Below are 25,816 nucleotides of genomic sequence, written 5' to 3'. Positions count from 1 at the left end.
ATGGCTCTGCCTGGACCTTCCCGCTCGGTTACAGGATGGAAATTCCCGGCCTCCCCGGGGAGGGAGCTCGGGCTCGGCGCTCTGAAAGGCTCATTTATCCCCGCGCTGCCGCCCAGAGCGGCGGACACGGGCCCCTGCGCTGCAGCCTCCGGCGCCCCGGCCCCGCTCCCGGCCCCGGCCCCGGCGCATCCCGCGCCCCCCGCCCGCACCATGCGCCGCGCCCCGGCCGCCGCCGCCGCCGCCGCCCCGCTGCTGCTGCTGGCGCTGCTGCTGGCGGCCGCCCCGCCGCCCGGCGGCTCCGAGAGCCCGAAGGGGAAGCAGAAGGCGCTTCGCCAGCGGGAGGTGGTGGACGTGGTGAGAGCGGCGGGAGGCCGGGGCGCGGGGCCGGGGCCGGGGCCGGCGGGGGGCGACCGGAGGAGCCGCGCGGCTGCTTTTTTTCTTGCAAAGATTGGGAAAAAAAAACAAACGAAAAACCCACCGGTTTTCGAAAACCTCGGGCAGGGCACCGCCGGGCTCGCCGCCGTTTCCCTGCGCCGTTTGGGTTCTCTCTGGATTTTTTTTTTTTTTTTTTAATTGTGCTGAATCGGGAAAATGCTAAGGAAGGGTTGGGCGGGCTTTGACAGAAACCGCTGGTTTTCGGCGGCTGGGTGCGTGTCTTCGTGTTTTCTACACAGGCTCAGAGCCCGTGGGGTTTGCGGTCCGCGCCGGCATAGTCTCCGCTCCCAGTCATCGCGGAGCGGCGAGGCGAGGGCGGGCGGGGCGCGGCGGCGGGGATGAGGGCTGCCCCGGGGCCGATCCTGCCCTCGCAGCCCGCGGGGGCAGCGCGGGGGGCGCACCGCCCCTGCGACGTCGGCAGTAAATGCGGTTTAGTTCCTAAAAGGCTAGTGAACGAATAATAAGCTACAAAAAGAGAAATAAAAGGACTGCTCTCTAGCAGCCGTTCGATGCTGTGAAAACTCCACTGAACCCACTTTTCCTTGGAGTCGCATTAATGCATTATTCCCTTTGGCACCTGGGCCTGCATACCTCTGTTTGCAGTTCCATTGCAACTAGAAACCTGAATGCATTGGGACTATCCCATCTCAGGGATAGAAGGAAGGAGGGAGATTTTCCAGTCCTTGAAACGTAGAAAGCAGATGTGAGGCTGTTTCCGTGAGCTGCTGGGCTGCCGTTCACCTCCTGTAGAAAATCAGTGGCATGGCCATTTCTTCCATGATCTCCAGAGAGATCCCCAAAAGTGATGTGCTGGGAGCAGCAGGGGTGGCAAAAGCTCCTTCCCTTTCACACCACCTCATTACTCTTTCACTTTTACTGTGGAAACTGAATTGCATTGAGAATAAAGAGCTTGCACACGTGGAGGAGCTTACGTTTTCTGTCGGAGCGGCATTTTAGGGTCCTTTGGGCAGGGCATTTCTCCGGCATTGCTTTGTGCTTTCGGGTGCAGCAAAGCGGGCGGCAAAGCGCAGGTAAAGGGACGGCAGCCAAGTCAGCCACAGCCCGGTTGTACGGACTGCTTCAGCTAAAGCCCTTCCAGGGCAGAATGAAGGCATGCCTGAGAGGGAAACCTGCCTTCAGTGGACATTTTCATTTTAAAAGATGTTTTATGCATTTCCAGCTTAAGAAAGCATGAAAAAAGACTTGATTTGGCAAGCGTAGATGAATTTATTTGGAGCGGAGCCTGAAGCCCAGGTAATTCTTTCGCTCACATCAATTTTTTTGGGTGTGCAGCGGCTCAGGCTGCCCTCTCTGGAAGGAGGCAGGCAGCAGCAGTGGCAGCTCTGCTCTCGGGGCAGCCCCGGCCCCTCGTGGTGCCGCTGGTGCCCCGGGGGACGGGGAGGCCGCTGGTCTGAGCCTCAGTGGGCCCCAGGCCCCAGCTCTCACTGATTTCCATGTCCTCAGGATTTCTGTGGTGAGTAACCACATGTAAAACCAGAGCCAGTCACTGCTACAAATAGAGTCCAACGGGAAAATAGCAGCAAAAGCAGATAACCAGTGCTGTGTGAAACAGAAATGTCTTTGCATCATTCTCGTGGTCCTTAGGTCGGTGTGTGCTTTGCCAAGCAGCCTTCTCTCCAGCTAACTTTTTTTATACGTGGCCTTCTTGATTATAACATCCCACTATTTCCACTGCCATATGCCAACAGTGGGTTTTTTTGGTGAAGGTAGTAAGGGGATGCCAGCATCCATTAGTCCAACTCTCATCTTACCTCTTACTAGAACTCATATAGTCACTGATTTTATTTGCAGCGTGGCTCCAGCCGAGCCTGTGATGCCCATGCTGGTTTTTGCACCAAAGCAGAGGAAAAGGAACAACCCCAGAAGAAGAAAGTTCACCAGTCTGAGAAAGGAGGGAGGACAGGGGCTGTAGTTTACAGCTCCTGCGGTGCGGATAGTGGCATGACTTGCAGGAGGGGGAATAGCTGCATGATCCTTTCTTTTTAAAACAAGCGGGGATTAGGTGGTTTAAAACAGATGAAGAGAAATCGGTGTGAAAAAGGGGAAGAGCAGAATATAGTTATCTGTGAGGATTTGGGATGAAGACTGGAGGAACCAGTCAGTCAGCAGGTGAGAAAGAGCATTTAAAGTAAAAGGCCTGTGATTGCCAGCCCCTGCTCAATGTTTCTGTGCCTGCTCCGCCGGCTCCCCGCACGTGGGCTCCCCACCAGCATCCAGCGCTCATGCTGCTGGGGGAAGGAGCTCTGGGCTGCACAGACCTGCTCTCCAAGGATGGCAAAACCAAATCTGATAAGGTATGAAGGCAGTGGGTGCTAACATGCAGTTTGGGAAGGCAACAACTGACCTTTCCTAATACTGTGACGTTAGGGAGGGCGTGAGGGTGCTGTCATCCCATGGGTGCCTTCCCACCCCTGTGGATGGGGATCCTGAGTTCAGGCTGATTGCAGGGTGCAGCTTCCCATGTCCACATCAGCCCTGACACCTTCTGCGCTCTGGGGTCCGACTCGCGTGGCTTGACTATCGCGACGTGATTCTGTCCCACAGGAATGACGGCAGAAGAAAACCGGTGTTAACCTCTGCTCTCTATGAAATGCAAAAGTTTCTCTACTTTAAAAAAAAAGGAAAAAATAATAATGGAAGCTTATTAGCTGAGACAGTTATACAAGCCATGGTGGGCTAGGAGAAAGTAACTATTAACATGTAATTCATGTGTGTATAACATACCATGTATTGGAATGTTTTGAATCTTCTGAGGTTTTCCAACAGGTTTTAATCCTTGCACTAGGACAATTCTTAATTCTAGCATTTATGCATCTTTTCATAAAATAATTGGTGTCCTAATTTACAGCAAATTTCTCTGGCACTGCTTATCTTTGATATTTTCTTTTTATTTTTTTTTCCTCTATGGAACCATTTTCTTGCTGATCCAGAAACAGTCCATTAGCTTGTGTCACAGCAGGGGTTTTTGTGTTTTGTTGTTGTTGTTGTTTGTGTTTAACTTGGTTAGCCTCTGAGTTAATGGATGGAAGCAGCAAGATCTGTTCTGTGTTTCAGTACAACGGCATGTGCTTGCAAGGCCCCAGTGGCGTTCCTGGACGGGATGGAAACCCAGGAGCCAACGGGATCCCTGGGACACCTGGGATCCCAGGACGGGACGGGCTGAAGGGCGAGAAGGGCGAGTGCATGCGTGAGAGCATCGAGGAATCCTGGACGCCCAACTTCAAGCAGTGTTCGTGGAGTGCACTTAATTATGGCATCGATCTTGGGAAGATAGCAGTAAGTTCCCTGGTGTTCCCCAGGGCTCAGTATTGGGGCCGGTTCTGTTTAATATCTTTATTGATGATCTGGATGAGAAGATTGAGTGCACCCTCAGTAAGTTTGCAGGTGACACCAAGTTGGGTGGAAGTGTCGATCTGCTGGAGGGTAGGAAGGCCCTGCAGAGGGACCTGGACAGGCTGGATCGATGGGCTGGGGCCAACTGCATGAGATTCAACAAGACTAAGTGCCAGGTCCTGCACTTCAGTCACAACAACCCCGTGCAACGCTACAGGCTTGGGGAGGAGTGGCTGGAGAGCTGCCTGGCAGAAAAGGACCTGGGGGTGTTGGTTGGCAGCCGCCTGACCATGAGCCAGCAGTGTGCTCAGGTGGCCAAGAGGGCCAATGGCATCCTGGCTTGTATCAGGAATAGTGTGGCCAACAGGACCAGGGAGGTGATCGTGGCCCTGTACTTGGCACTGGTGAGGCTGCACCTCGAGTACTGTGTTCAGTTTTGGGCCCCTCACTTCAAGAAGGACATGGAGGTGCTGGAGCGTGTCCAGAGAAGGGCAACGAAGCTGGGGAAGGGTCTGGAGCACAAGTCTTATGAGGAGTGGCTGAGGGAGCTGGGGCTGTTTAGCCTGGAGAAGAGGAGGCTGAGGGGAGACCTGATTGCTCTCTACAACTACCTGAAAGGAGGTTGTAGCGAGGTGGGGGTCGGTCTTTTCTCCCAAGTAACAAGCGATAGGACGAGAGGAAAAGGCCTCAAGCTGCGCCAGGGGAAGTTTAGGTTGGATATTAGAAAAAACTTCTTCACCAAAAGGGCAGTCAGGCACTGGAACAGGCTGCCCAGGGAAGTGGTTGAGTCTCCATCCCTGGAGGTATTTAAAAAACATGTGGATGTGGTGCTTAGGGACATGGTTTAGAGGTAGATCAGGCAGTGAGGTTAACAGGTTGGACCTGATGATCCCAGAGGTCCTTTCCAACCTTAACGATTCTATGATTCTATGATAAGTTAGCTTTGCTTAGGATGCTGCACTTCACCAGCCACCGCGGGCTCTAGATCTGCCCCTACGCACTGGGTAGCACCAATAGTACAGATCGCCTGTTGGAGCCTTTTTCTACATGTAAGGGTGAACTTCAAGGTGTAGCTACTTCTGATTCATTGCAGCTGTGTTTCACAGCTATGTGCCCATTTCATTTCTGTAATAGTGTTGCAAAAGAGTGATGTGGCTGGTGTAAGAGTACATTTAGAAGACCAGATCTGTAAGGCTGGAAGTCACACTACCAAAAAAGTACCTCCAGCTTGCCCAAAATAGGGCAAGGTTTTTACCATTTCAATCATAAGGAACAGGAAAGAGGTACATCTTTAATCTGTTAATTATACCTGTCTTTATAACTCCTGCTTCAAAATGGTTGTTCATTGAAACTCAGTGGTAGGATGCTACCGCAAAAAGGACCAGCGTTGTTCAGGAGCAGAATTACCGGGTGTTGCCCACACTAACCCAAGGCTGTCCTCCACTGCAGCCCTGGGCATAAAACTTTCAAACACAATGGTGCAAGCCTAGAAGAGGGGAAGAAATCCCAGCTACGAAGCAATGCCCAGATTGGTTGGAGTAACTTTGTTGCTGCTGTGGCTGGAGTGAGAATCAGCTTTTTTGAGTAGACATTTCTCACTGCCTTGTACTTGCAGAACTGTCCCTAGCCTCCCTCCCCCACCCCCATGATATCCAGCATTTTGAAGACAGAATAGCAACCTCTTAAAAACCTGAAAATGCATCTTTTTCAGTTGTGGAGATTTTATCAGGGTTTAAGCCTCTCACAAATCTTGTGATAACTGTTAAATCCAGGATTTCTGGTAACAGAGACAGAAATTGCACTGTCCTCTCATGCAAGGACTTCAGTGCAGCTTTCAGACAGGTCATACCCCTGTACGTAAAGCCCAGAAGGCAACTAGGTTACCAACTTAACAGCAGCTATTACCTAAATAAAGTTAAGAATTTCCATAATCCCCCTTCTCCATTACCATCTATAAGGTGCTGTTTCTGATTTGCATCTTTGCACCATATGGTATTTGCCAGGCTCTACCTCTTTCTTTTTTTTTTTTTTTTTCAGAGGGAAGGGACTGAAGAGAATAGCCAAAACATTCTGAAATAAATATAAATATATTCCCAATATATTCCCAAATATAAACATATTTCCTAAACATAAATATATAGAAAATAAACAGGTTCAAACCCAGAGGTTGCTACCAAAGCATTTTTGTCTTCTCTTAGGAATGTACATTTACAAAGATGCGCTCGAACAGCGCTCTCCGCGTTCTCTTCAGTGGATCGCTTCGGCTAAAATGCAAAAATGCCTGTTGTCAGCGCTGGTACTTTACTTTTAATGGAGCAGAATGTGCTGGGCCACTTCCTATTGAAGCCATAATATATTTAGATCAAGGAAGCCCGGAGCTGAATTCTACTATTAATATACACCGAACTTCTTCAGGTATGTATGCCAAGACCGCATGAACAGGGGTGGAGTAGAAGCCAGTAGCAAATACAGTTACGAAACGCAGAGAGTACAGTCTGCCTTGGAAAGTCAAAAGATGGAAGGAAGCGGCCGAAGAGTGGCCAGCTAACACTTGTTACTCCTACTCTGCTGTCTCACAGTTGACTATCGATAGTAACAGGTTTATTTATTAAGTGGTACTTTATTACTGTGGTATTTTTCATGGTACTTACATCCTGCAATTTAGAAATGGGAGAGATTTCTATCCAGACAGTTCTACTGATCTCTGCTACAACACGAATACAGAGACATCCTGTGCTGTAATAGCATATGGAGAAACTGCCTTACTGCCAAGTAGACAGTGTCATCCTGGCTTAAAATACTGATATTTGCGCATTATCTGTGCATAACATGAGACTTATTCCTCCTGGAATTTCTACTGTAATTTCAGGTGGGCCACAAAAGGACGACCAAAGTGAAATATCTAGGCAAAAGGCAAATTAGTGAAGTCATTCAACATAAAAGGAGATGACACTAGGAAAAGGGGACTAGGATCAAGTCTATACTCTTTCTCCATCTTCCTCCCTACACTATTTCATGACTGCATGAAATCTAATGTCTAGAGCTATGATAGGTTTTTTTCATCAAGGGGTGGGACCCACCTATCTTCATTAACCCACCCCCAACTAGTGGGGCTAGTGGGGAAAAAAAAAAGGGCAACAGGAGTGGAACTTTATACAGAAGCAGTGAATTAGGAGTGGAGATTACAGGGTGGCAATCACCTTTGCAGGGCTTACCTGTGGAAGCCAGGTATGGTTGTGTCCCCGTCCCCCCTCCTCATCACTGCTAAAAAGATGGCTGGATGGGATTGAAGCCATATCCCACCTACCAGTTTGTAAATTTGGGCATTTAAAGAAGCAGGTATACCTCCCATTTAGCCATCCTGTGGATTGTGATCTGCTTCAGGTACTGTGACAGACGTCAAGAAGCAGCATGGATAAAGGCAGCGCACGACTCTCTAACCTATGCTGCCACATCTCTAACTAATAGTTTTTATTTCTAAAAATGCTATTCAGGTTTAAGGAAATAGCATGTGCTTGCAATGAACTGCTGTTCTTAACTACTTGGCTCCACCTTCAGTTGTGAAACACAAAGTGATTGTGTCCGCTGAGGTAACCTGTTGTTGTCTCCCGCCAGTGGAAGGTCTGTGCGAAGGGATCAATGCCGGCTTGGTGGATATTGCCATCTGGGTCGGGACTTGCTCAGATTATCCACGGGGAGATGCTTCTACTGGATGGAATTCAGTCTCCCGCATCATCATTGAAGAACTGCCAAAATAACTCTTCCTCCCGTTTTATAATCTCTCCTTTTTTTTTTTTAAATTTTGTACAATTTTCTTCAGAATTTATTTCTATAGAGTTGGATGCAAGTATTTGACTGAAAGGCACCAAACTCTTGCATCTGTAGTGTTTGTCTAGCCTTTTTTTTGCACATTGCAGAGGCTTTTTATAATAATCATTTTAGAATATAAATATCAAAACCAAGTTCATTAACTTTTTTAATTCCTTGTTTGATGTATGAAAATATACCACCACCATTTTAAGAATTAACTGTAACTTTTTGTATCAAATAAATAAGACCTTTTACAAAAAAAAAAAAAAAAATCCAGGCTGTTTTATTGATCATCAAACTGTTTAAGGAATTTTACATGTTGTTATGATACACAATACATTTTTTTAGAAGACTTCATAGAAAGTTCTAAGAAAGTAAACTCAGATCTTGGCTTTAGCCTTCAGAAAACACACATAACATCTACTCCTGCGAGCCTGACTGCAGAACAGGATGCTCTGCTGTTACAGTCTTTAAGTCTCCCAACAAACTCCTGGTGACTTACCTCTGACCTAGATGATGATGTAAGCATTAAATACCTTGTGCTAAATAACTAAGTAAAAATAGACTATCTAAGCTCTCCTTCCCTCTTTCACTTCTTGATAGACTGGACTTTAGTATAAACATCTGTTATTGGTCTCCACTATTAGCATGCAGATACTAAATAAGTTTACAGTTACAAAACTGAATTTCATTGCTCCAGTAAAATAATTCTCCTGGATTTAGCCTTTCAGATATATACAATCACTTTGGTGTTAATTAAAAGCTAGATATATTAAATAGTTTGGAAGATAGAGAAATAAGACAGGTTGAAATGCCTTGGCTTTCAAAAAGCGTACTGGTAAAGTGAAAGAATGATGTCACAGCTATTTGACTGCAGCCCCCCGACTGGACAAAGTGACAACACTGATCATGCCAGCACAGCATTAGCTTCAGTGTTTTAAGTATTTTCTTCCAAATGCAACAAGTAATATACTCAAATATTTTTAAAAATTGTACAGATGCTAATGGGAAACAATAGTCATGTTTATATTACAGCATCAATTTTACATTAATGAAATAAAAAACCAAGAAAAAGCATGTACAACATGCAGAAATCTACACTCTTCCCAGAAATTAAAAGGAAAAAACATTAAATCTGAGATAAGGATTTTTTTTTCAGCTATTCAGGATTAAATCTGAGCTTTTTTTCTGAACAGGTTATAAGATTTTCCCCAGGCATCTCTCAAATGGGTAGCTCTTGTCTGCAGCTTTCGTTAAGAATACTAGAGAACACACCTGTAGCTAGGAGAGCATTCAGGCTTTCCCAACTGCAAGCTTACGGGTGATATTGCCACAAGCCAGCAAATTACAGAGCTGGTATTTTGTCTCCGAAGAACTGTACTGTTTTCATTGGCTTGGACGATGGGTTTTAAGGTATCTGAACACAAACAAGTTACTATGAGCTAAGCTATGGTGTGAATTTACAGAATGTCAGTTAACATACAGTAACTGATTGTGTACATGCTTGTAGCCTGTCTTTGCATTTATCCTGGAGCATGAGTAAGCTGTTCTGGGCCTAGAGCACACTAATCCAGGGTCGTAAGTGCACAACTTTCATTCTTTTCTTATGATTTATTCATGTCTTCTGAATATTTTTTGGACCCTGAGTGGCAGAGTTAACTCGGTGTTCCATTAAATTCATTCTGCATACTAGAAAACACACAAAAACAAGTAAACACCCTCCAAAGACAGAAGTTAGTAGCTGTTAGAGATCTATACGGTAATTTGCATGGTAAACTTCCAGTAAATTTGATCTTCAGCTAAATACATGTGGAAACTTTCATAATAAAAACCAAAGCCAGCCATAATGGCCTAACACCCTTTTCAGGTGAGATTATCAGCGGTATGAGTAGAGGGGATGGGATCGCGGAGAAGAAGGTGTAAATTATTAATAAAGTTAAGCATACACAAAATGTGGCATGTGGCCATAGTATCAACAGAAACAAGCACGTGGATTGCTGAATTAAGATTCAAAATACTAAGCAGTTTCTGTAGTCTTCCGGATTTTAACTTAAAATTGAAACCAATTCCCTAATCTGTTAAATTTTTATAAAAAAGCCTTGTTTCTGCTTTAGGTTAGTCTTCTGTTAAACAGGAAACTTCTCTAAGTGATTATTCAGGTGTTTTGCTGGAGAGTATTCTGTGCTCCTTACAAAACTGATTATTTCCCCCTACTTGTTGAATAATCTCTGCCAACTTATTTCCTCCTTAGTTAAGTAATACTTTCTAGATACTTCTTAATAACTTCTTACTAACAGCAGAAGGCAGATGTTATGGCCAGTAATGTATTTCCTTAAAGAAGAACTAAAAAAATAAAACAAACCCAGACCTCCAAAAAGTACATCTCCTTGACAGCAATTATTGGCATGCAAATAAACAGCATTATTACACAAATTTACTGAGATGTACTGTAACTTAGTTTATCACGAAGTTAGCAATCAATATATTCTTACCGTCCTTTCCTTGGACCAAATCAGAAGACATTAATGGAACGTTTTTGTTTTTTTTTTTTTTTTAAAGCAAGTCCTGTGCACAATATTTTTTTAGACTACTACGGGATTTTTTTTCCCCAGAGAATATTATTGAAAATAAGCATGGTCATATTTGTTATGACAGTGGTTTGAAAACTGCATCACTATGGGCTTACTAGAAAAAAACCCTAATTTTTAAAATGTAAGCCTACTTTCAAATATGCATTCACTTAGTAATATTTGGTCAGATGTATCAGTAATGGAGACAGAATCTCAGTCAGAGAGAGAAGGAGAGAGGGGGGGGGGGCAGGCAGGAAAGAGAGAGAAAATGAATTAAGTAAGTGGCCAGTGATGCACACAACATACACTTTGGTCTGGTGCTAAAAGCAAGCCAAAAACCACAATGCAAGTCTGTCCTGGTATGAGACAAGAACTGGGTTTCATCAGATTGGCAATTATTCAAACCCAAGAATGGACAGCTGTTTTAAAAAACAATTTGAGTTTCCAAACTGCACCCCACTGAGGCAGCATTTTTGTGCTGGATGAGCAATGGAATTTGGAGCATTCCATATCCTAAAATCTGACAAAGAACACAGAGGTGGATTCAGAAGACATTGCTGTAAACAACTATATACATACTTTCTTCATGAGGCTCAGATAAAGATTTAAGAAAGTTTTGACAGACCCCAGAGTTGCTTTTTTATGAAGTTTTCCACTTCTGTAGGAGTAGAATCTGACCAACTGTTACCTTGAGACTTGTCAAAACAGATTAGTCTGTTATTCCAGGCAGGCCAGGACGAACTGAACTGCTACACAGCTGCCTTCACCCAGTCACAGTGCTATTATTTCACAGTTGCAGAGACATCTGTTTCAAGCAGACACGGCTGATTCAGAGGAAGGCAGCAACACAGGAACATTCAGCAGAAGAGATGTTGGCAGGGTTTTACTATCTCCAGGTTCTTTCCTCAAAATGCTAGATCAAGTCACAGTGTCAAAAACCACTGCTGAACTACATCTCTCCCAGATCATAAATATAAAAAATAAAGGATAGATTCCTTATGAACACAAGCTCATACCTTTAATTATTTTCTTTTCTAAAACCAAGTAAAAAACCAGACACATTTTCATAAACGACAAAGGTAATACAGCAGGCAGGAGTCACTCTGATTACATTGGGGACAATTCCTTTGTAAAATCCACGAATTCCTTCCTTCCTTTAAAGACACAGAAAAACATTTAGTTTTAATTAATGTCTTTTGATAGAAATCACACATAAAACAAAGCCTAGCATTTTTCTTCTCATGCTCTCACTGAGAGAGGTACTTCAGGTTAGGAATAACAATTTTAGAATAATTTCTTACTATAGTGTTTAAAGAGCCATAATACATCAAATCTGAACCCACCATTTTCTCTTCTGAACATAGAATAGCATTCTGTAGGTCAGTTATTTAGCCTAGGGTTTGGGTGTGGTTTTTTGGGGGGTTTTTTTGTATTGTCTAAGTAGGAGGCAATTAACTATCTTTCTGAAGGGCACAGTGCTGAGACATCAGAGCTATTTTTGCTTTGAATTGGCTTCAGTCAAAATGGTTACACTGCCTCTGAGCCAGGGGTAACAACACAGCCTCATTCACTCACTCAGGTGGCACCTCTAAATACCCCAGGAGTTAGCTGACTCCATTCACGTCTCTCTAGCAATATACTGCAACCCAGAAACATTGTCCAAAGCAAGAGTAATATTGGTTGCATACTGCAAAGGTGACCAACCTTAGTAACCACAGAGTTCTGTGTGAAAACTCTCACATGCCCTGTAGAGCTGAGGGAAGAGGGTTTGTGAGAAGATATGCATAGGTGTGAAGTAACAGTTCTCTAAAGGTCCTACGGGAAGCTGGGACGAGACTACAAATGCAGTCAGGCCCCAGGGTAACCCAGGGACATCAGTATAAACAGCTCTGGCTAGCTCACTTCCTCCTGCCAGGAATTCAGACTGGCCACAACTCTCAGCAGCACAACACTCCTGTCGTATGTGGTAATCTAAAGCAGTTCAAGTGAGACTTCATTGTTTAAGAGCCTCAAAACAGCTAACTCAATGTTATTTTTTAACCTGTAAGTGATGGGGAAGAGAGAAGGAAGGGAGAATAAACAACAGAAGCCTGCAGGCTAGCATTGACCCTCTCCTATCTCCTTTGTCCTTACACTATTGCTATTAGTGGCACCTTGCACAAAATGACTTTGTACAGATAACAGTTTGTTTGCACTGAGCTGCGCTGGTTCTGCAAGTCAGCATGGAAGCCAGTAAAAAAAGTTCTGATTCTGTAAGACTCACTTTCCAAGATGTAAGTTTTTAATTCTGCATGCCTACCTCCATGTCCTGCGGATAACATCAAACACACCAGAATACGTATTATGCTGATCTTGAAGACGAGCTCGCACAACTTGATAGGGATATGTTGCTGTCACAGCGAATATTTTGGATGCAGCTGCCATCATTATGTATTCCACAGTGTTCTAAAAGCAACAAAAATTACCAGGCTTGCCTTAAGTATGGTTTAAATTAACCAATTTCCCAAAATCTTATTTGATTTTTAAATGTTGAACTAAACAATACTCTAGATTTTTCCTCCTTATAATACACACATTTAAAAAAAATGGCAATGTTTACTATACACAGTGCTACAAGTAATTCATTGTAAAACGTGTGTTGTGCCCTCTTATTCCTATCAAGTGAAACACTTCTTGCAAAAGTGACTACCTTTGCCCAACTTGCACCTGACCAGTTTTCCATGTGTTTAAGACCACCACCTACGGTTCCACAAAGTATGACAAAAAACATTCCTCTCTCTAAAATTCTCAAAACTCTTGCTGAAATAAGAAGTTGGTTTCCCTACAGGAAAACAGCGCTAACCAGTTGCTTGTTCCTAAAAAGTGAAAAAGTATTATTTGCCTCCATATATTCTACATTCCAATTAATGTATCAATATTTTGTACATTTGGCTGTTATACGACCTAGACAAATGGAATAAATTTTCACTTATTCACATGCCACAACACATTTTCATTCTCAAGAATCGTACCAATTTTGTATCTGATACTCTGTTTCTATACTTGTTGTATCTCAGTTTCAAATCCTCATATGCCATGAACTGAAGTGCTCCATGTGAAGTTCCAAACAGACCAGGCACAAATCCCTAAAAAAAAGGAATAAAACAAGGTTAAACAGCAATGCACAAAAACTACACAACTTGACAGAGCTCAGCTTATACACATACATATGCACTTCATTACTTTACAAATTGCGACTGCACAACTGTCACTGTGCAGTATGACTCAAAGCCAATTCTGGGTTGGTATTCTTAACGGCAAGCATCACACAGAAGTGTCATAAATATTACTCTTCTCCAAATGACATACAGGCTGAAGACACCTAATGAGTGAGCAAGATGAAACAAGTGGCCTAGGGACTCCACCTCACAGAGCACAAGCACAGGTCTTAAAAAGCTGGTAACATGGATCAGGACTGTAAGAATACAAATCAGGCTGCAGTCTTGCAAATGTGCTGCTCAGTGCCTGCCCCTTTCCAGGGACTGGCACTAAGCTCTTTAGTTCCCACTTGAGACTGGTAAGGCAATGAGAGAAGCTGGCATCTCAGTGAGGAGGGCCATCATGAGTAGAGGTACTAAAAAATCCTTGTGATTAAGTCCTGGAGATAGATATGTATGTGTGTGCATGTGTGTCTGTATATATAAATGTGTATCTACGATATGTATACATTTCCATGTAACAAATGCGTGTGTATATATAGAATCATAGAATCATTTAGGTTGGAAAAGACCCTTAAGATCATTGAGTCCAACTGTTAACCTAGCACTGCCAAGTCCACCACTAAACCATGTCCTCGAGCACCACGTCTACCCGTCTTTTAAATACATCCAGGAATGGGGACTCAACCACTTCCCTCGCCAGCCTGTTCCAGTGCCTGACTACCCTTTTGGTGAAGAAGTTTTTCCTAATATCCAGCCTAAACCTCCCCTGGCACAAGTTGAGGCCATTTCTTCTCGTCCTATCGCTTGTTACTTGGCAGAAGAGACTTGACTCCCACCTCGCTACAGCCTCCTTTCAGGTAGTTGTAGCCTCCTCTTCTCCAGGCTAAACAACCCCAGCTCCCTCAGCTGCTCCTCACAGGATTTGTCCTCTGGACTCTTCACCAGCTTCGTTGCCCTTCTTTGGACACGCTCTAGCTCCTCAATGACTCACTCACTCACTCACTCACTCACTCACTCTCACACACACACACACACTCTCTCTTGCACAGTGGAAAGCTGAAGGGCACAGATGGAAAGCTAACTCATACAAGGACTTATGGATGATTTACATTAAAGAAATAAATCTAAGAGTCAGATCAGTTTGAGTGCATTCCTCGCCCTGCTCAGAGCATATCCCAAGGCAGCCCAGCAGAGGTGACCAAAGGTGTAACAAAGCAGCCTGGGAAATTTTCCCCATTTGTAAGAGGCAGTAATGGACAGTAAGAGTATAATATGAAAATAATATACAGAAAACTCTTCTTTCAAAAAAGTTGAAATGAAGGGGGAAAACAGGTATTTTCTGAAGTGTTTCTACAAGAAAGAGAAGGCAGGAGATCCTTTAGGAGCAGGACTAGCTCAATTGAAAATGAGCTGACAGCTGCAATGGGTTCTCGGAAGCACTAATTCCTTTTTGAAGGGTTGGTCACTTACACTGGCAAGATACAAATAAATGGGGAATTAATCATCTTGGCCAGAAATGACTTAAGGGAGCCAAAAGCTTGCTAAGAACTGTTGCAAAGGGACAATTATAATGGAGTTAAGTCATCAAAATGTGGGTAAAAGGACTCAAAGAACCAAAGTTTTCCCCAAAATACTGGTATTGAACAGTTTTATCTTATTTGCCATGATCCATTCAGGTAAGACAGAGCAATTAAAAGATGTGTCCAGACACAAAACTCTGTATTAATACTAAATCAGAAGCCCAGAATGTTGAATAAGGACTCATCAATATACTACTAAGAGGCCAGAGAAGCAGAAGAGAAAGAGAAGGGATCCTGGTAGGAGTCCACTGGAATAGCATAACAGGACAAAACGATAATTATTTCATAAACTCCTAACTTGCAGAAAAAAAAAACCTAAAACAACAGCAGGCATAAGAATTGCACAGAGCTTCTACCACTTCAGAGATTAGCTCTCTCTCTGCATGCTATAGACTTCTTAAGTTTACAATATTACAGCCATTCAGCAAGTGATTTTTAGGATCTCTTTGATAAATGAGGATTAATTTCTTCTCACAGTAGAAAATAATGGTCGTGAATTAATCATCACGAACTGACAAATGGCATTAAGGGCTAGCTAAAGTACCAGAAAAAACACTTCCCTAAATGAAAACAAGTGGAATTAAACCAAACATCTATATTTTGTCAACTGTGAGCATAATCATAGAATTTTGTGAAGTTTGAAGCCAAAGGGCCACAACAGAGGGAAAAGGACAACTTTGGTTTTCAGAAATCCTGGATCAGAAAAGAAAATTAACCAGTAATATAAAACAGAAGAGGAGGAACAGAGAAAAACAAAACTGTTGAAAATATCAAAGAAAAAATTATCTAGGTCAACAGAACAAGGAACAGCGTGAAATTTATGTAGTGTGATAGCAGGGAAAATCTTCACAAACGTTTGCCCATGATTAGACAGTAAAACTGTTAAAAGACAGAGGAAGTAATTGCTCTCTACTTGGAAAGAATTAGAATGATGTATTTATATCATAGGAGAATGAGGTAATATTTTCCCCAGCAACAAAAGAAGAATATTAAACAAAATTTAAGACTGCTAAACTCTTAAATTTAAGCCAGCAGGTTTGGATAACTTGCACCCAAGAGTCCTAAACCATCTGCTGATGACACTTGCTAAATGAGTACCAGCACGCTCTAAGTCTTGTGCTAATGGGGAAAGCTTCCAAAGACTGAAGGACGTTTAATGTTGGGCCAATATTAAGAAATGCAACTGTTGGCCAATGTGCCTCAGTAAAATAAGAGCTGGCCCAGGCTTCTATTGATCATACAAAACAATGTGTTCTTATGGAAAAATGTTTCAAAGCAAAACTGATTTCTTCACAGTAATGAAATACCTTGGCTGAGGAAGTTTTTGAAAGATATTCCTACTCTATTTTCTTATTCTTACAATTTTAGACAAAAATCTTTCCTGCCACAAAATTTGATAGAATTTGATATTTATTTTTCATCTATAATATGACTGTGAAGATAAATTTTAAAATAATTTCACTTTATGCACTTTTTGTTATTTTTTACTTTAATATTCAAAACATATCTTTAGAAGATTTTTGCCATGAGGGCTTGACAGGATCAACGGTTGCTTAAAGAAGTCCTGTTCGAATTCTCTTTTGGAGGATTAGAACAACAGACAGAATTAAATATATCATTAGAAATTTAAATGGTAAAGCATATAATTCTGAACAGTAGACAGCGGGAGAAAAATTGTATTTTAAAGTTGGCTTAAACAGCTCTAAGTGACGAAGATCTAGGACAAGAGAAAAATGTCCTGCTGGTTAGTGTTTCAAAGGTCACCCATCACAATGAAAAGGAACATAGGCAAATGTGTATAGGGGAAATAAAGCAGGGAACAGGGCTCATTTGGTGATGTGGTACTCACATTGCTGCCTGAAGTGTTTGAGAGCACTCATGCCAGAGCAGCCTCTGCTATATGTTTCAAAAGAATGCAGCAGATTCTCCTTGTAACCTGTTTAGTGTTGTCTTCGTTTGGGTTCTCAGTGTGCCAAAGACCAGTAGTATCAGAGTGCCCTGCTCTGACAACTTGTGCAGAAAGACACTGGAAGTATGCCATTATCTCCCTATGCATCTTGATTCCTTCACGGTGAAAAATGGTACCATCTTTTATGTGAAAGTTATTTATGCTTCTGTCTCTCTGTAGAACCTGGGACTAAAGTTAAAATCAAGATGGCCAAATCTCAGTGGATTTTGCTATATACAAGTACAAAGACAGAGAAAGTCACCTAGCTTACAAGCTTCACATTTGCAAGAAGAGGGAAAATAGCATAAGCAAAAGCATAGCAAAATAAAGAGAACTATGTGCCTTAGACATTAATGGACTGGAAAAAATACTTTATCCTCAGAGTATAGAATCTTGCCTACCAAAGGTGAAATGACAATACAGAAGTGTATCTATTTAACTTGGTAATGAACATACATTACTGCTAGTATTTCGTTGTTGTTGTTGTTAGCACACTGCATTATTATTCTCAGTCTTGATGACTCTATATTTTCCTTTAATTTCCGTACATTTTCTGCACTTCCTGTTTATTTTACTGTTGTCTGTTAAGCATTGCTCTATTTCTAATTGCTGCTTCTACATCATCGCTGAAAGAGAACGAAACTGAAAATACAAATACAGCAGCATGGAGGCCAGGAAGAACGTTAGTTGCATTCTTGATTGATGTTTTAATAGTCAGTCACTCTAGACTAGACATCTAAGTTTCCCAAGAGCTCAGAGGTATTTTGTGTTTTTCTGAAAGTGCCAACTCCTACAATCTTACGATTATGTTACAATGTTTGGTCTCTCCTGCCTTATGCTTGAAAAGAACGATACAGCACTCTTAATGTGGAGATGGTTGCATGACATTCAACTTCATGGCAAAGTAATTTTTAGAGCTCAGATCTCCAACAGATCTATAGGCATGCTCAAATTACATAACCCCAAGCTGTCTTTTTCCTCAGCCTGATGTGCAGCAGAGCAGCTCTGTCCCCAGTCATCTGCAGGATGGAGGCCAAAGCACAAAGCCTACCGGATGGAGGGTGGGGAAGATCATTGACTAGATGATTACTGGGGTAATCAGTGAAGGAAAGGCTCCTGTCTTTTCAACCAGGCCAAGTTCAAGAAGAACAAGTTATTGAGGAACCCAGCTTCAGACGAACTATAGTTCAATGAATGAACAATACCCAACAGAGCTAATAAAGACAGCTTTGATCCCTGCTAGAAAGACCGATACATCCTGACATTACTAGTCTTGTGCCCCAAAGGACTGAAAGGAATGGCTCAGACCAGTAACAGCATCTTGTGCAACAGTGAGCAAGATATGGAATTGTTTGGACAGAAATACCACTCAAATCTCAAATTAATCAGAAGGAAACTACTTCCAGATTATTTCCAACTTGTGGTGGTATTTTCCGAGATCCTCTTATTTGCTATAAGGAACTCTATCAGAAATTAAGATTATGAGGAAAAAGAAGACATTTGTGTGCACTACAGCTCCTGCAACTCAGGGCAATTAACAAAACTTCAGCCGTCAAATTTCAAATAAAGCAAGAAAGAGAAAAAATGAAAACTCTCCCAAAAAACAGAAAATGGAGGAAGGCTGAAGCATGGACAAGTCAAAGAGTCACCTGAAAAGGTGCCTTTTCCCCCAGTACAAACAAGGCTGAGAGAATCCTGACATCAAAAGAAAGTTGCTCAGTGTGCATAGTTATGTGGGTCACTCAGGACCTATCTAGGTCACCTTCTTTGCAGATTTAAGCAAGTAATTTGCTCTTTCAAAAGAAGTACCTGGTTTAGTTCCCCACTAGCAGATTAACACTACAAAGAAGTGTCTAGTGCCCAAGGCAACACATGCTACATGCACAAATAATCTGAAAAGTAACTCAATCGAAGGACATCTTAAACCCTAACAGATGCAAGAAATTAGGACTTATCTACCTGGAACAGAGCAGACATTCAGGCAGGCAAATCAGAAATCCTGACAATTTCAATTTAGGAAAAAGTAAGGTGCCTTGTTCCTGGTGTCATAAGTCAGCATTCATTGGCATGTGGCATACCAGTCTTTCAGCATAGGAAGGATTATATTTTTCATTGCAAATAAAAAGAAGTTAATGTTCAGTAATCAGGACAATTCCTAAGAGATAGTGTTCTTGTTCTATAGCATTACTTGCAGGAGAAGAGCCAGACTGAACTGAAATAGGTTTCTTCACACCTTCCAGGCACTGATGAATGCATCTTGATGTCATGGCCTGAAGGAAGGAGGCGGCAAAAAGTCCAAATCCAGTTGCCATCTGTTTCCCTAAATTAAAGGGAATAAAAAACCCACACATACGCAGACCATATTTAGAAGTCTGCAAATTTTATGGATCTAGAGATGACAGATTACAGACCTCAATAACTAGAGGGCAAATGAGCAGTTGTGAAACCATCCATTGTGGAAGAAAAAATTAGCAACTACTTTAGTCATATGTTATGTTCCACAAGATGTCAGAAAGACAGAGATAAGGGATGAAATGGAAGAAAGCACTAGCAGCAAGACAGATTATGTTATTGCTGGCCTCCTTATCCAAATTCTAATTATAGGAAGACTCCAAAAAATTAAAAAGCAGTTTGTAGTTCACTCTCACCCAATAGAAGATGGCTTAGCCATAAAGCTTACACTCTATTCTTCAGTGATTTCCTATATTTCAACAGCACAATAGCTTTTCTTCTGATTAAGCCTTTTCACTGCAGTTCTTTAGCGGGAAAGAAGACTCACAGAATAAAAGTAAGTGAGCTAATACAAAAAATGACTTGCCTTTTTTTTTAGACGAGTATTTACAAGTCTCACCATGCTGCTGAGTGGTGCCAACCAATCTTGGAATTTTTCTTAAATTTTATTACCTTATATAAGCCACGTATGCCCTCCATCTTGTATATCTTTATAAGAGCATCAAACATTCCTCTATATTGCCGCTTTGATGGATCAACACCAGCGTTATATTGTAGCACAAGTCGTGTCTTCGTTACCCATATTGGGTTTGTAATACAGAGAGTCATGGCTCCTGAGAACAGATGGAAGTTAGACTGATTGTTATGCCAAGTCCAAAGCTTGTCCCAGTTTGTTCAGTCCAGTGTAACACAGGCTTCTACAATGACAAAACTACTTATCCTACAAGAGTACTCATATTACTTAAAACAGGCAAAGTTTATGCCCACCATTGTTCCCTCTTGCTGCCTTCAAAGCTCACAATCAAGTCCAACCTACTCCTGCTGGGGGTACTTCTGTAGAGCATACGGCTTTTTGCACATTCCTAGTACATCCACTTTTTTGCCTCACCTTTCCACTCCTGATTGTCTGAGTCATTCTTCGGGTATACAATTGTTCAAAATTTAATGGACACCTCGGTCATGAGAAATTTGTTTAATCATATTGACAGGTTAACAGAAGCAACCTGTTACAGCTTTACAGATTATTGAAAATACAGTTGTAAAATAACCCATTACTATTTTTCACATCAAACAATATGCCTTCTATTTCAACATTAAATGAATGCTCCAACATCCTAATAAAAAGTCTTCTCAATTGCCTAGATTAAATACAACACAGAAGCATGTACAAGAACATACGTTAGAAACTACATATTAACAGTCTTGCTGATAGAATTGTATTTTTCAGATCCTTAGTTTCTAAGAAAACTTGGACTATAGATAAAGATTTCCAAAGACCAATGACAAATTCGCTTATTCTATTAACTTCAATAGGCCTTCTCTTTTCCAGGCCTAAGTGTTAAACATTTAATGAGTTAACAAGCTGATATCAGCAGATTTATACAGTTATATTTTGGGACTCAGTATAGTACTAAATATGGAAAATGCTTATACACAATGAAAACAAGGTCAAAAGGTATTTTGACAACTGCTATTTCTGAGCAAAACTGAAAAGACCACAGCGATCCATCTATTCATCTTAGACATCATTAATTTATTTACAGACTATAAATGATTGCATTTGGACTCGAACAGTTACACTTGCCACCTGTAAGAAAAAGCAGCACTGACACACAAAGGCAGGGAGCAACATATGGAGAAGCTAGCAGCAAACATTAATCTTCTTTGCATTTAAACTCACCAGCCTCTGCAGCTGACACTAGGTGTTCGGTTGCACTGAGACTTTCCAGCTTCCCTTCCTTCTTGTAAGCTTTGATGGCATTGTAACTGGAAAATGTAAAACGTATTTTGGCAAAGGTGAAAACAAATCTACATCACTAAAAAAAACCCAAAACAACAAAACACCTCACTGAAGATCATGGAAAACATTAGGCACTACACAGCCTTTGAAAACAGATATCTAAGCAAACTATCTTTGTTTAGCTGATTAATTGATCTCTGAGAAGTTAGCTCTTTAAAGTGAACTATGGTAATACAAATTTAAATTGATAAAGCATTACTGTCAGTATCAATGGGACTGCATCTTGACACAGCTATCAGATCTCAAGAATTAGCTTCTAAAAGAAACCAGCTAGATAGCCTCCTTTTTCTTGACAGCAGCAGGGACAGGTATCTATCTTCTAGCTCAGAAATACTCTTGATCCAGTTTCCAGTCTTTGTGGATTGAGAAACTGTCAACAGGAGCTGAACTGTCAATAGGAACCTACAGCAAAGCTTGAGGACTGAAGTACAACAATAACAGAGTCTAGACAACTGACAAGTGAGGTTTGCATGGGCATACCAACTAACTATTCCCTAAAGTGTTTCAAGTAATAGGGATCACCAGTAAATCAGGTCACAGTTACACAGCTAATAAAGTAGAAAAGACTGAGTACTAAAAAACAGGCTTTATAAGCAAAGCTCATCAACTCACAAAAACAATGAAAGAACTGTCACTAAAATTATTAAAAAATCAGTTAAACATTTATCTTTAGTAGAAAACTTTATCATGTTCTCTAATCCTTAACACATCAGTTTAGGTTTTTATTTTTCATGAGGTTTTAAGCACAGTGTATTGACACTTATAAAGGATTCTTCATGAATGATGTCACCATCTCTCAAGTTCCTTAGTATTTTCACAGCATCCAGGGAATGCACTGTACTTGAGAAAGCAACAGGTCTCTGGCGCAAATTGCTTAAATTCTAAAACAACAAACCATAATAAAGGGTAACAGACCTGGACTTACTAAAAGAATCACAAGTTTATAAGCCACTTAGCACATTTTTATACACCCGCCAAAAGAAGATGCGGTGTATATCTGAACAGTGCATTGCACAGGGTACAACACATTTTACAGTTCTACTTACAAGAAAAAGTAAAGTCCCCAGGAAGCCCCTGCTCCCAACATGTTTGGAGTTACCCCTTGATATAAGCCTCGTAGTCCTTCATGCTTCCAGACAGTGGTCATACAGTGGAGAATTCCATTGTATTTTGGCCTCAGCTCCAGTCCATCGCTTACTATGAAAGAAAGAAATTATACTGAAAAACTTTTCAGGAAGCATGAAGTTCAGCTCTGTAAAAGCCACCACAGAAGTACACAGCCTCCAAAGCAAGTTGCAAATGAACATGAAACCTAAGTGATCAGCTGCATTTTAAAAGTATTCTTTTAAAAGTATGCAAGAGTTGGGATTTACAGCTTCGTAAGTCTAGAGTTAAAGAACTTTAAAAAAAAAAAAAAGGAAAAATAAACTAAAAAAAAGAAAAAGAACTTTTAAGCTCTGCAAGAGGAAAGTTCCCATCAATCTGACAAGGCTAAATAAATACACTGCTGTGCATTTTTGGTGAGCAGCAGCTTTGAATTGAAGTTTTCTGTATCTTCTTTTTAGCGCCCCAGCAATTTTGCATCATATTTCAAGTGATATGTCTGGGGTCTTTGAAAACACATTTCTATAAGGAGTTTAGACAAGCCCCAAATAACAACTCTTAAATTCAATCTTCCTCTTTAAAATGTTCTACAAAGATCTGAATATTTTCAACGGGTCATGTCTTATTGATTCCAAAGTCAGTTTTTAGCAGAACACTTAAAGGTTATTTCCATCAAAAATTCCTGTGTTCTCCTTCTATTCTCATTTGCAGGAAACCACCAAATGCATACGCTTCTCCCACCCAATAACCAAACAGCTCGTTGCCCAAATATTCAGAACATACCACTGTCAAAAAGATAAAAAATATGCAAGGTTTATTTCACAGATTGCATTTAGAACACAGACGTTCACACAACTGATAGTGGTAACTACTATTGCTCCTACCATAACAGCAAGACAGTAAGTTGATTACTGATGACATGCGTGATATGGTGCATGGCGAGATGACAAGAGGTAGCAGACACAAGCTGGAACAGAGGGAATTCTGACCAGAACTTTGTCTCCATCAGAGTGGTCAAATACTGGAACAAGTTGCCTGAAGAGGCATCTTTGGAGCTACTGAAAACTCTAGCAGACAAGACTCTGAGCAATCCATCTAAGCAGACCTTATCTGAGTAGGAGGTGAACTCTCTTCTGACCTAAATTACTCTATGATGCCAACACAGCAGTAGCTTTCATTCTTAATATAGGCATAAGGCTTGATTGCATTTTTACTGAAAATTAATCCCAAAGTTTTACAGTCACCGTAGTTTTTGTGTCCCCATCAAGATTAATCCTGGTAATCATGAATTTCAGCTGTTTTCTGTTCAGTGCCACATTTATTATCATTCTCCTTCGAACTCTGTGTATAGCACTGCATGTTGTGACAGCCTTCAGGACTAAAGACAAAATGCTTTTTCTGAGCACATTGTGACAAGGCCTCAACACCTTGACAATCACTCAAAACTAGAACACAAATTAAATGCCTCTTTTCTCCCTCCTGAATGAACAATGCTAGACCTTTTCCAAAGACCTTTCTGAATTTTTTTACCATGCTGCCATTAGATCAGGTTTACAAACACATTAAACAACACAGGAAATCGGAGACCTGAATGCAAGTCTGTCTGTCAACGACGCTGCTGAGAACCTTCACCACATTGATTTATGATATCGGCTTTTACTTCCTGGTTGAAGACAAAACATAGGAATTGTTATTTTCAACCCAAACAAGCATGTGACAGTAAGTGACCTCCAGAGGTCACCTAATCAAATCCCCTGCTCAAAACAGACCTAATTAGATCGGGTTACGCAGGGACAAGTCCATTCGGTTCCTGAATGTTTCCAAGGCTGAAGAGATTACAGCCTCTCTGGGTAACCTCTTCCAGTATTTGATCACTCTCACAGTAAAAATCCTTTTTCCTAAGAAATAACTGGAATTTTCCATGTTCCCGCTTGTGCCTGTTCCCTCTTCCCCTACAATTATTCACCTCTAAGAAGAGTCTGGCTTCATCTTCTCTGTGTCCTCCAATCACATAGTCATAGACTGCAATAATATCTCTCCTCAGCCTTCTCTTCGTGAGGCCAAACCCATCCTGTTCTGTCAGCCTGTCCTCCTGTCATGTGCTCCAGCCCCTTCACCAGTCTGGCAGCCTCCCCTGGAATCACACCAGCATGTCAATGTCTTCCTCGTACTGGTGAGCCCCAAACTAGACACAGTACTTCAGACGTGGTCTTACAAGTGCAAAATAGAGAGAAAGGAGCACTTCTGCTAGCTATGCTCTTCATAATACAGCCCAGGATGTGCGCACACTAGGGTATGCAAGAAAGTGTTTAAATCCAGCTTTGCAAAAAGTCTGTTTGGAAATGTAATGCTTTAAATTTTGTAACACTTCTCTGTGATAGTTCGCTATTTGTTTTTGAGATCTTAAACACCCATGTATCCATTTAAGACAACAATCTAAAGATACGGCAAAATGTTTCAACCTCTATAAAACAGAATATGATAAAAGGGCAACGTTTTTCATATTAACAGCAAAATCAATAGGGAGAAGCTGACATGTTTCCCTGCGTAAAAACAAACAAGTTAGAGTTTTCTGCAAAACAATAACACTACTGTTAACAACAAGATTATTATTAAACCATTGTTAACGCTTCGAGTGTTGAAAATCTTTGGTATAAAGGTGAACTTTGAACTTCAGCTTGGGACAATCCGCCTGTTAAGAACAGACAATCTTGCTGTGTCCTATGACACTGGTGGTCATGAAAGAGAGGGAAAAGCCTGGCCAGCTCTCTAAGCTGCCCGACAACAGCCTGCGGCACACAGCACACTTTACAGTCCCTAGGCATGACAGGAAGACGAAGCTTCCGGACAGGGGGCAAGAGAACCGGAGGCCGTCCCTTTCAGCCTACGGCCTGTTATCCCAAGGCCAGCGCCTGCTGTCATGTAGCCGCACACAGGCTTGGGCAAAAACGTGCGGGCTCGTTTGGCTGCCCTCTCCCTGAGAAAAAAGCCGGGAGGTCATTGGCTTGGAAACGGCGAGCTCGGTGAGATCGGCATGTGCTAGCACAAAGCACGGGTTGTGTTTGCAGCCCCCCGCGGCAAGCGCTGGGGGGAGCCGGGCGGGGGCTCTCCCTGCGGCGCACCCACCGCCTCGGCAGGCGCCCCGGCCCCGCGGGGGCAGCCCCCGCCTGGGGCACCGCGGCCTTGCGGCGCAGGGCCCGCAGCCTCCCCGGCCCGGCCCGTGTGGGGGCGGCCGGTACGGCCTCACCTGCGAAGCGGATCTTGACCAGGTCCAGCGGGTGGAGCACCAGGGTAGAGACGACGCCGCCGCTCAGCCCCGCCGCCAGGTTCTCCAGCTGCACGTGGCGGAGGAGGGACGGCACCAGGGACGGCACCGGCGGCGGCGCCGCCGACGGCTCCCTCACGGCGCACGCGGGCCCCTGGGCGCTCATCGCCAACGGCGACGCCAACGGCGACGACGACGGCGGCGGCGGCTGCGGCGGCGGCGCGCGGGCAGGGGGCGTGGCGGCGCTCGCCCCCGCCCCCCCGCCTGCCGCCCCGGCGCCCTGGGGAGCAGCGTCGCG

The 25,816-nt window shown here is 42.5% G+C and overlaps 2 protein-coding genes across 3 annotated transcripts; one reads left to right on the top strand and one right to left on the bottom strand.

Moving 5' to 3' along the window:
- Positions 1-11,226, top strand: CTHRC1 (collagen triple helix repeat containing 1). Its single transcript, XM_087748170.1, has 4 exons — positions 1-354; positions 3,511-3,732; positions 5,988-6,204; positions 7,405-11,226. The coding sequence occupies exons 1-4, from the start codon at positions 1-3 to the stop codon at positions 7,545-7,547; spliced, it is 936 nt and encodes a 311-aa protein (XP_087604296.1). The 3' UTR covers positions 7,548-11,226.
- Positions 9,651-25,793, bottom strand: SLC25A32 (solute carrier family 25 member 32). 2 transcript variants are annotated; one of them, XM_087748159.1, is made up of 8 exons: positions 25,501-25,793; positions 22,196-22,346; positions 21,030-21,115; positions 19,802-19,962; positions 13,181-13,294; positions 12,469-12,614; positions 11,186-11,323; positions 9,651-11,082 (listed from the first exon to the last, which is right to left on the bottom strand). In XM_087748159.1, exons 1-7 carry the CDS (start codon positions 25,682-25,684, stop codon positions 11,188-11,190), a joined length of 978 nt encoding a protein of 325 aa, XP_087604285.1. In that variant the 5' UTR covers positions 25,685-25,793; the 3' UTR covers positions 9,651-11,082; positions 11,186-11,187. The 2 variants fall into 2 exon arrangements, with proteins under 2 accessions (XP_087604285.1, XP_087604283.1); XM_087748157.1 differs by having other exon boundaries at positions 9,651-11,323.
- Positions 25,794-25,816: the final 23 nt, after the last annotated feature.

Source organism: Nipponia nippon, unplaced genomic scaffold (genome assembly GCF_047370975.1).
Source record: "Nipponia nippon isolate SJK-2023a ecotype South Korea unplaced genomic scaffold, ASM4737097v1 scaffold_1, whole genome shotgun sequence".
Taxonomy (NCBI): domain Eukaryota; kingdom Metazoa; phylum Chordata; class Aves; order Pelecaniformes; family Threskiornithidae; genus Nipponia; species Nipponia nippon.
This window is presented reverse-complemented; position numbering and strand designations above follow the sequence as displayed.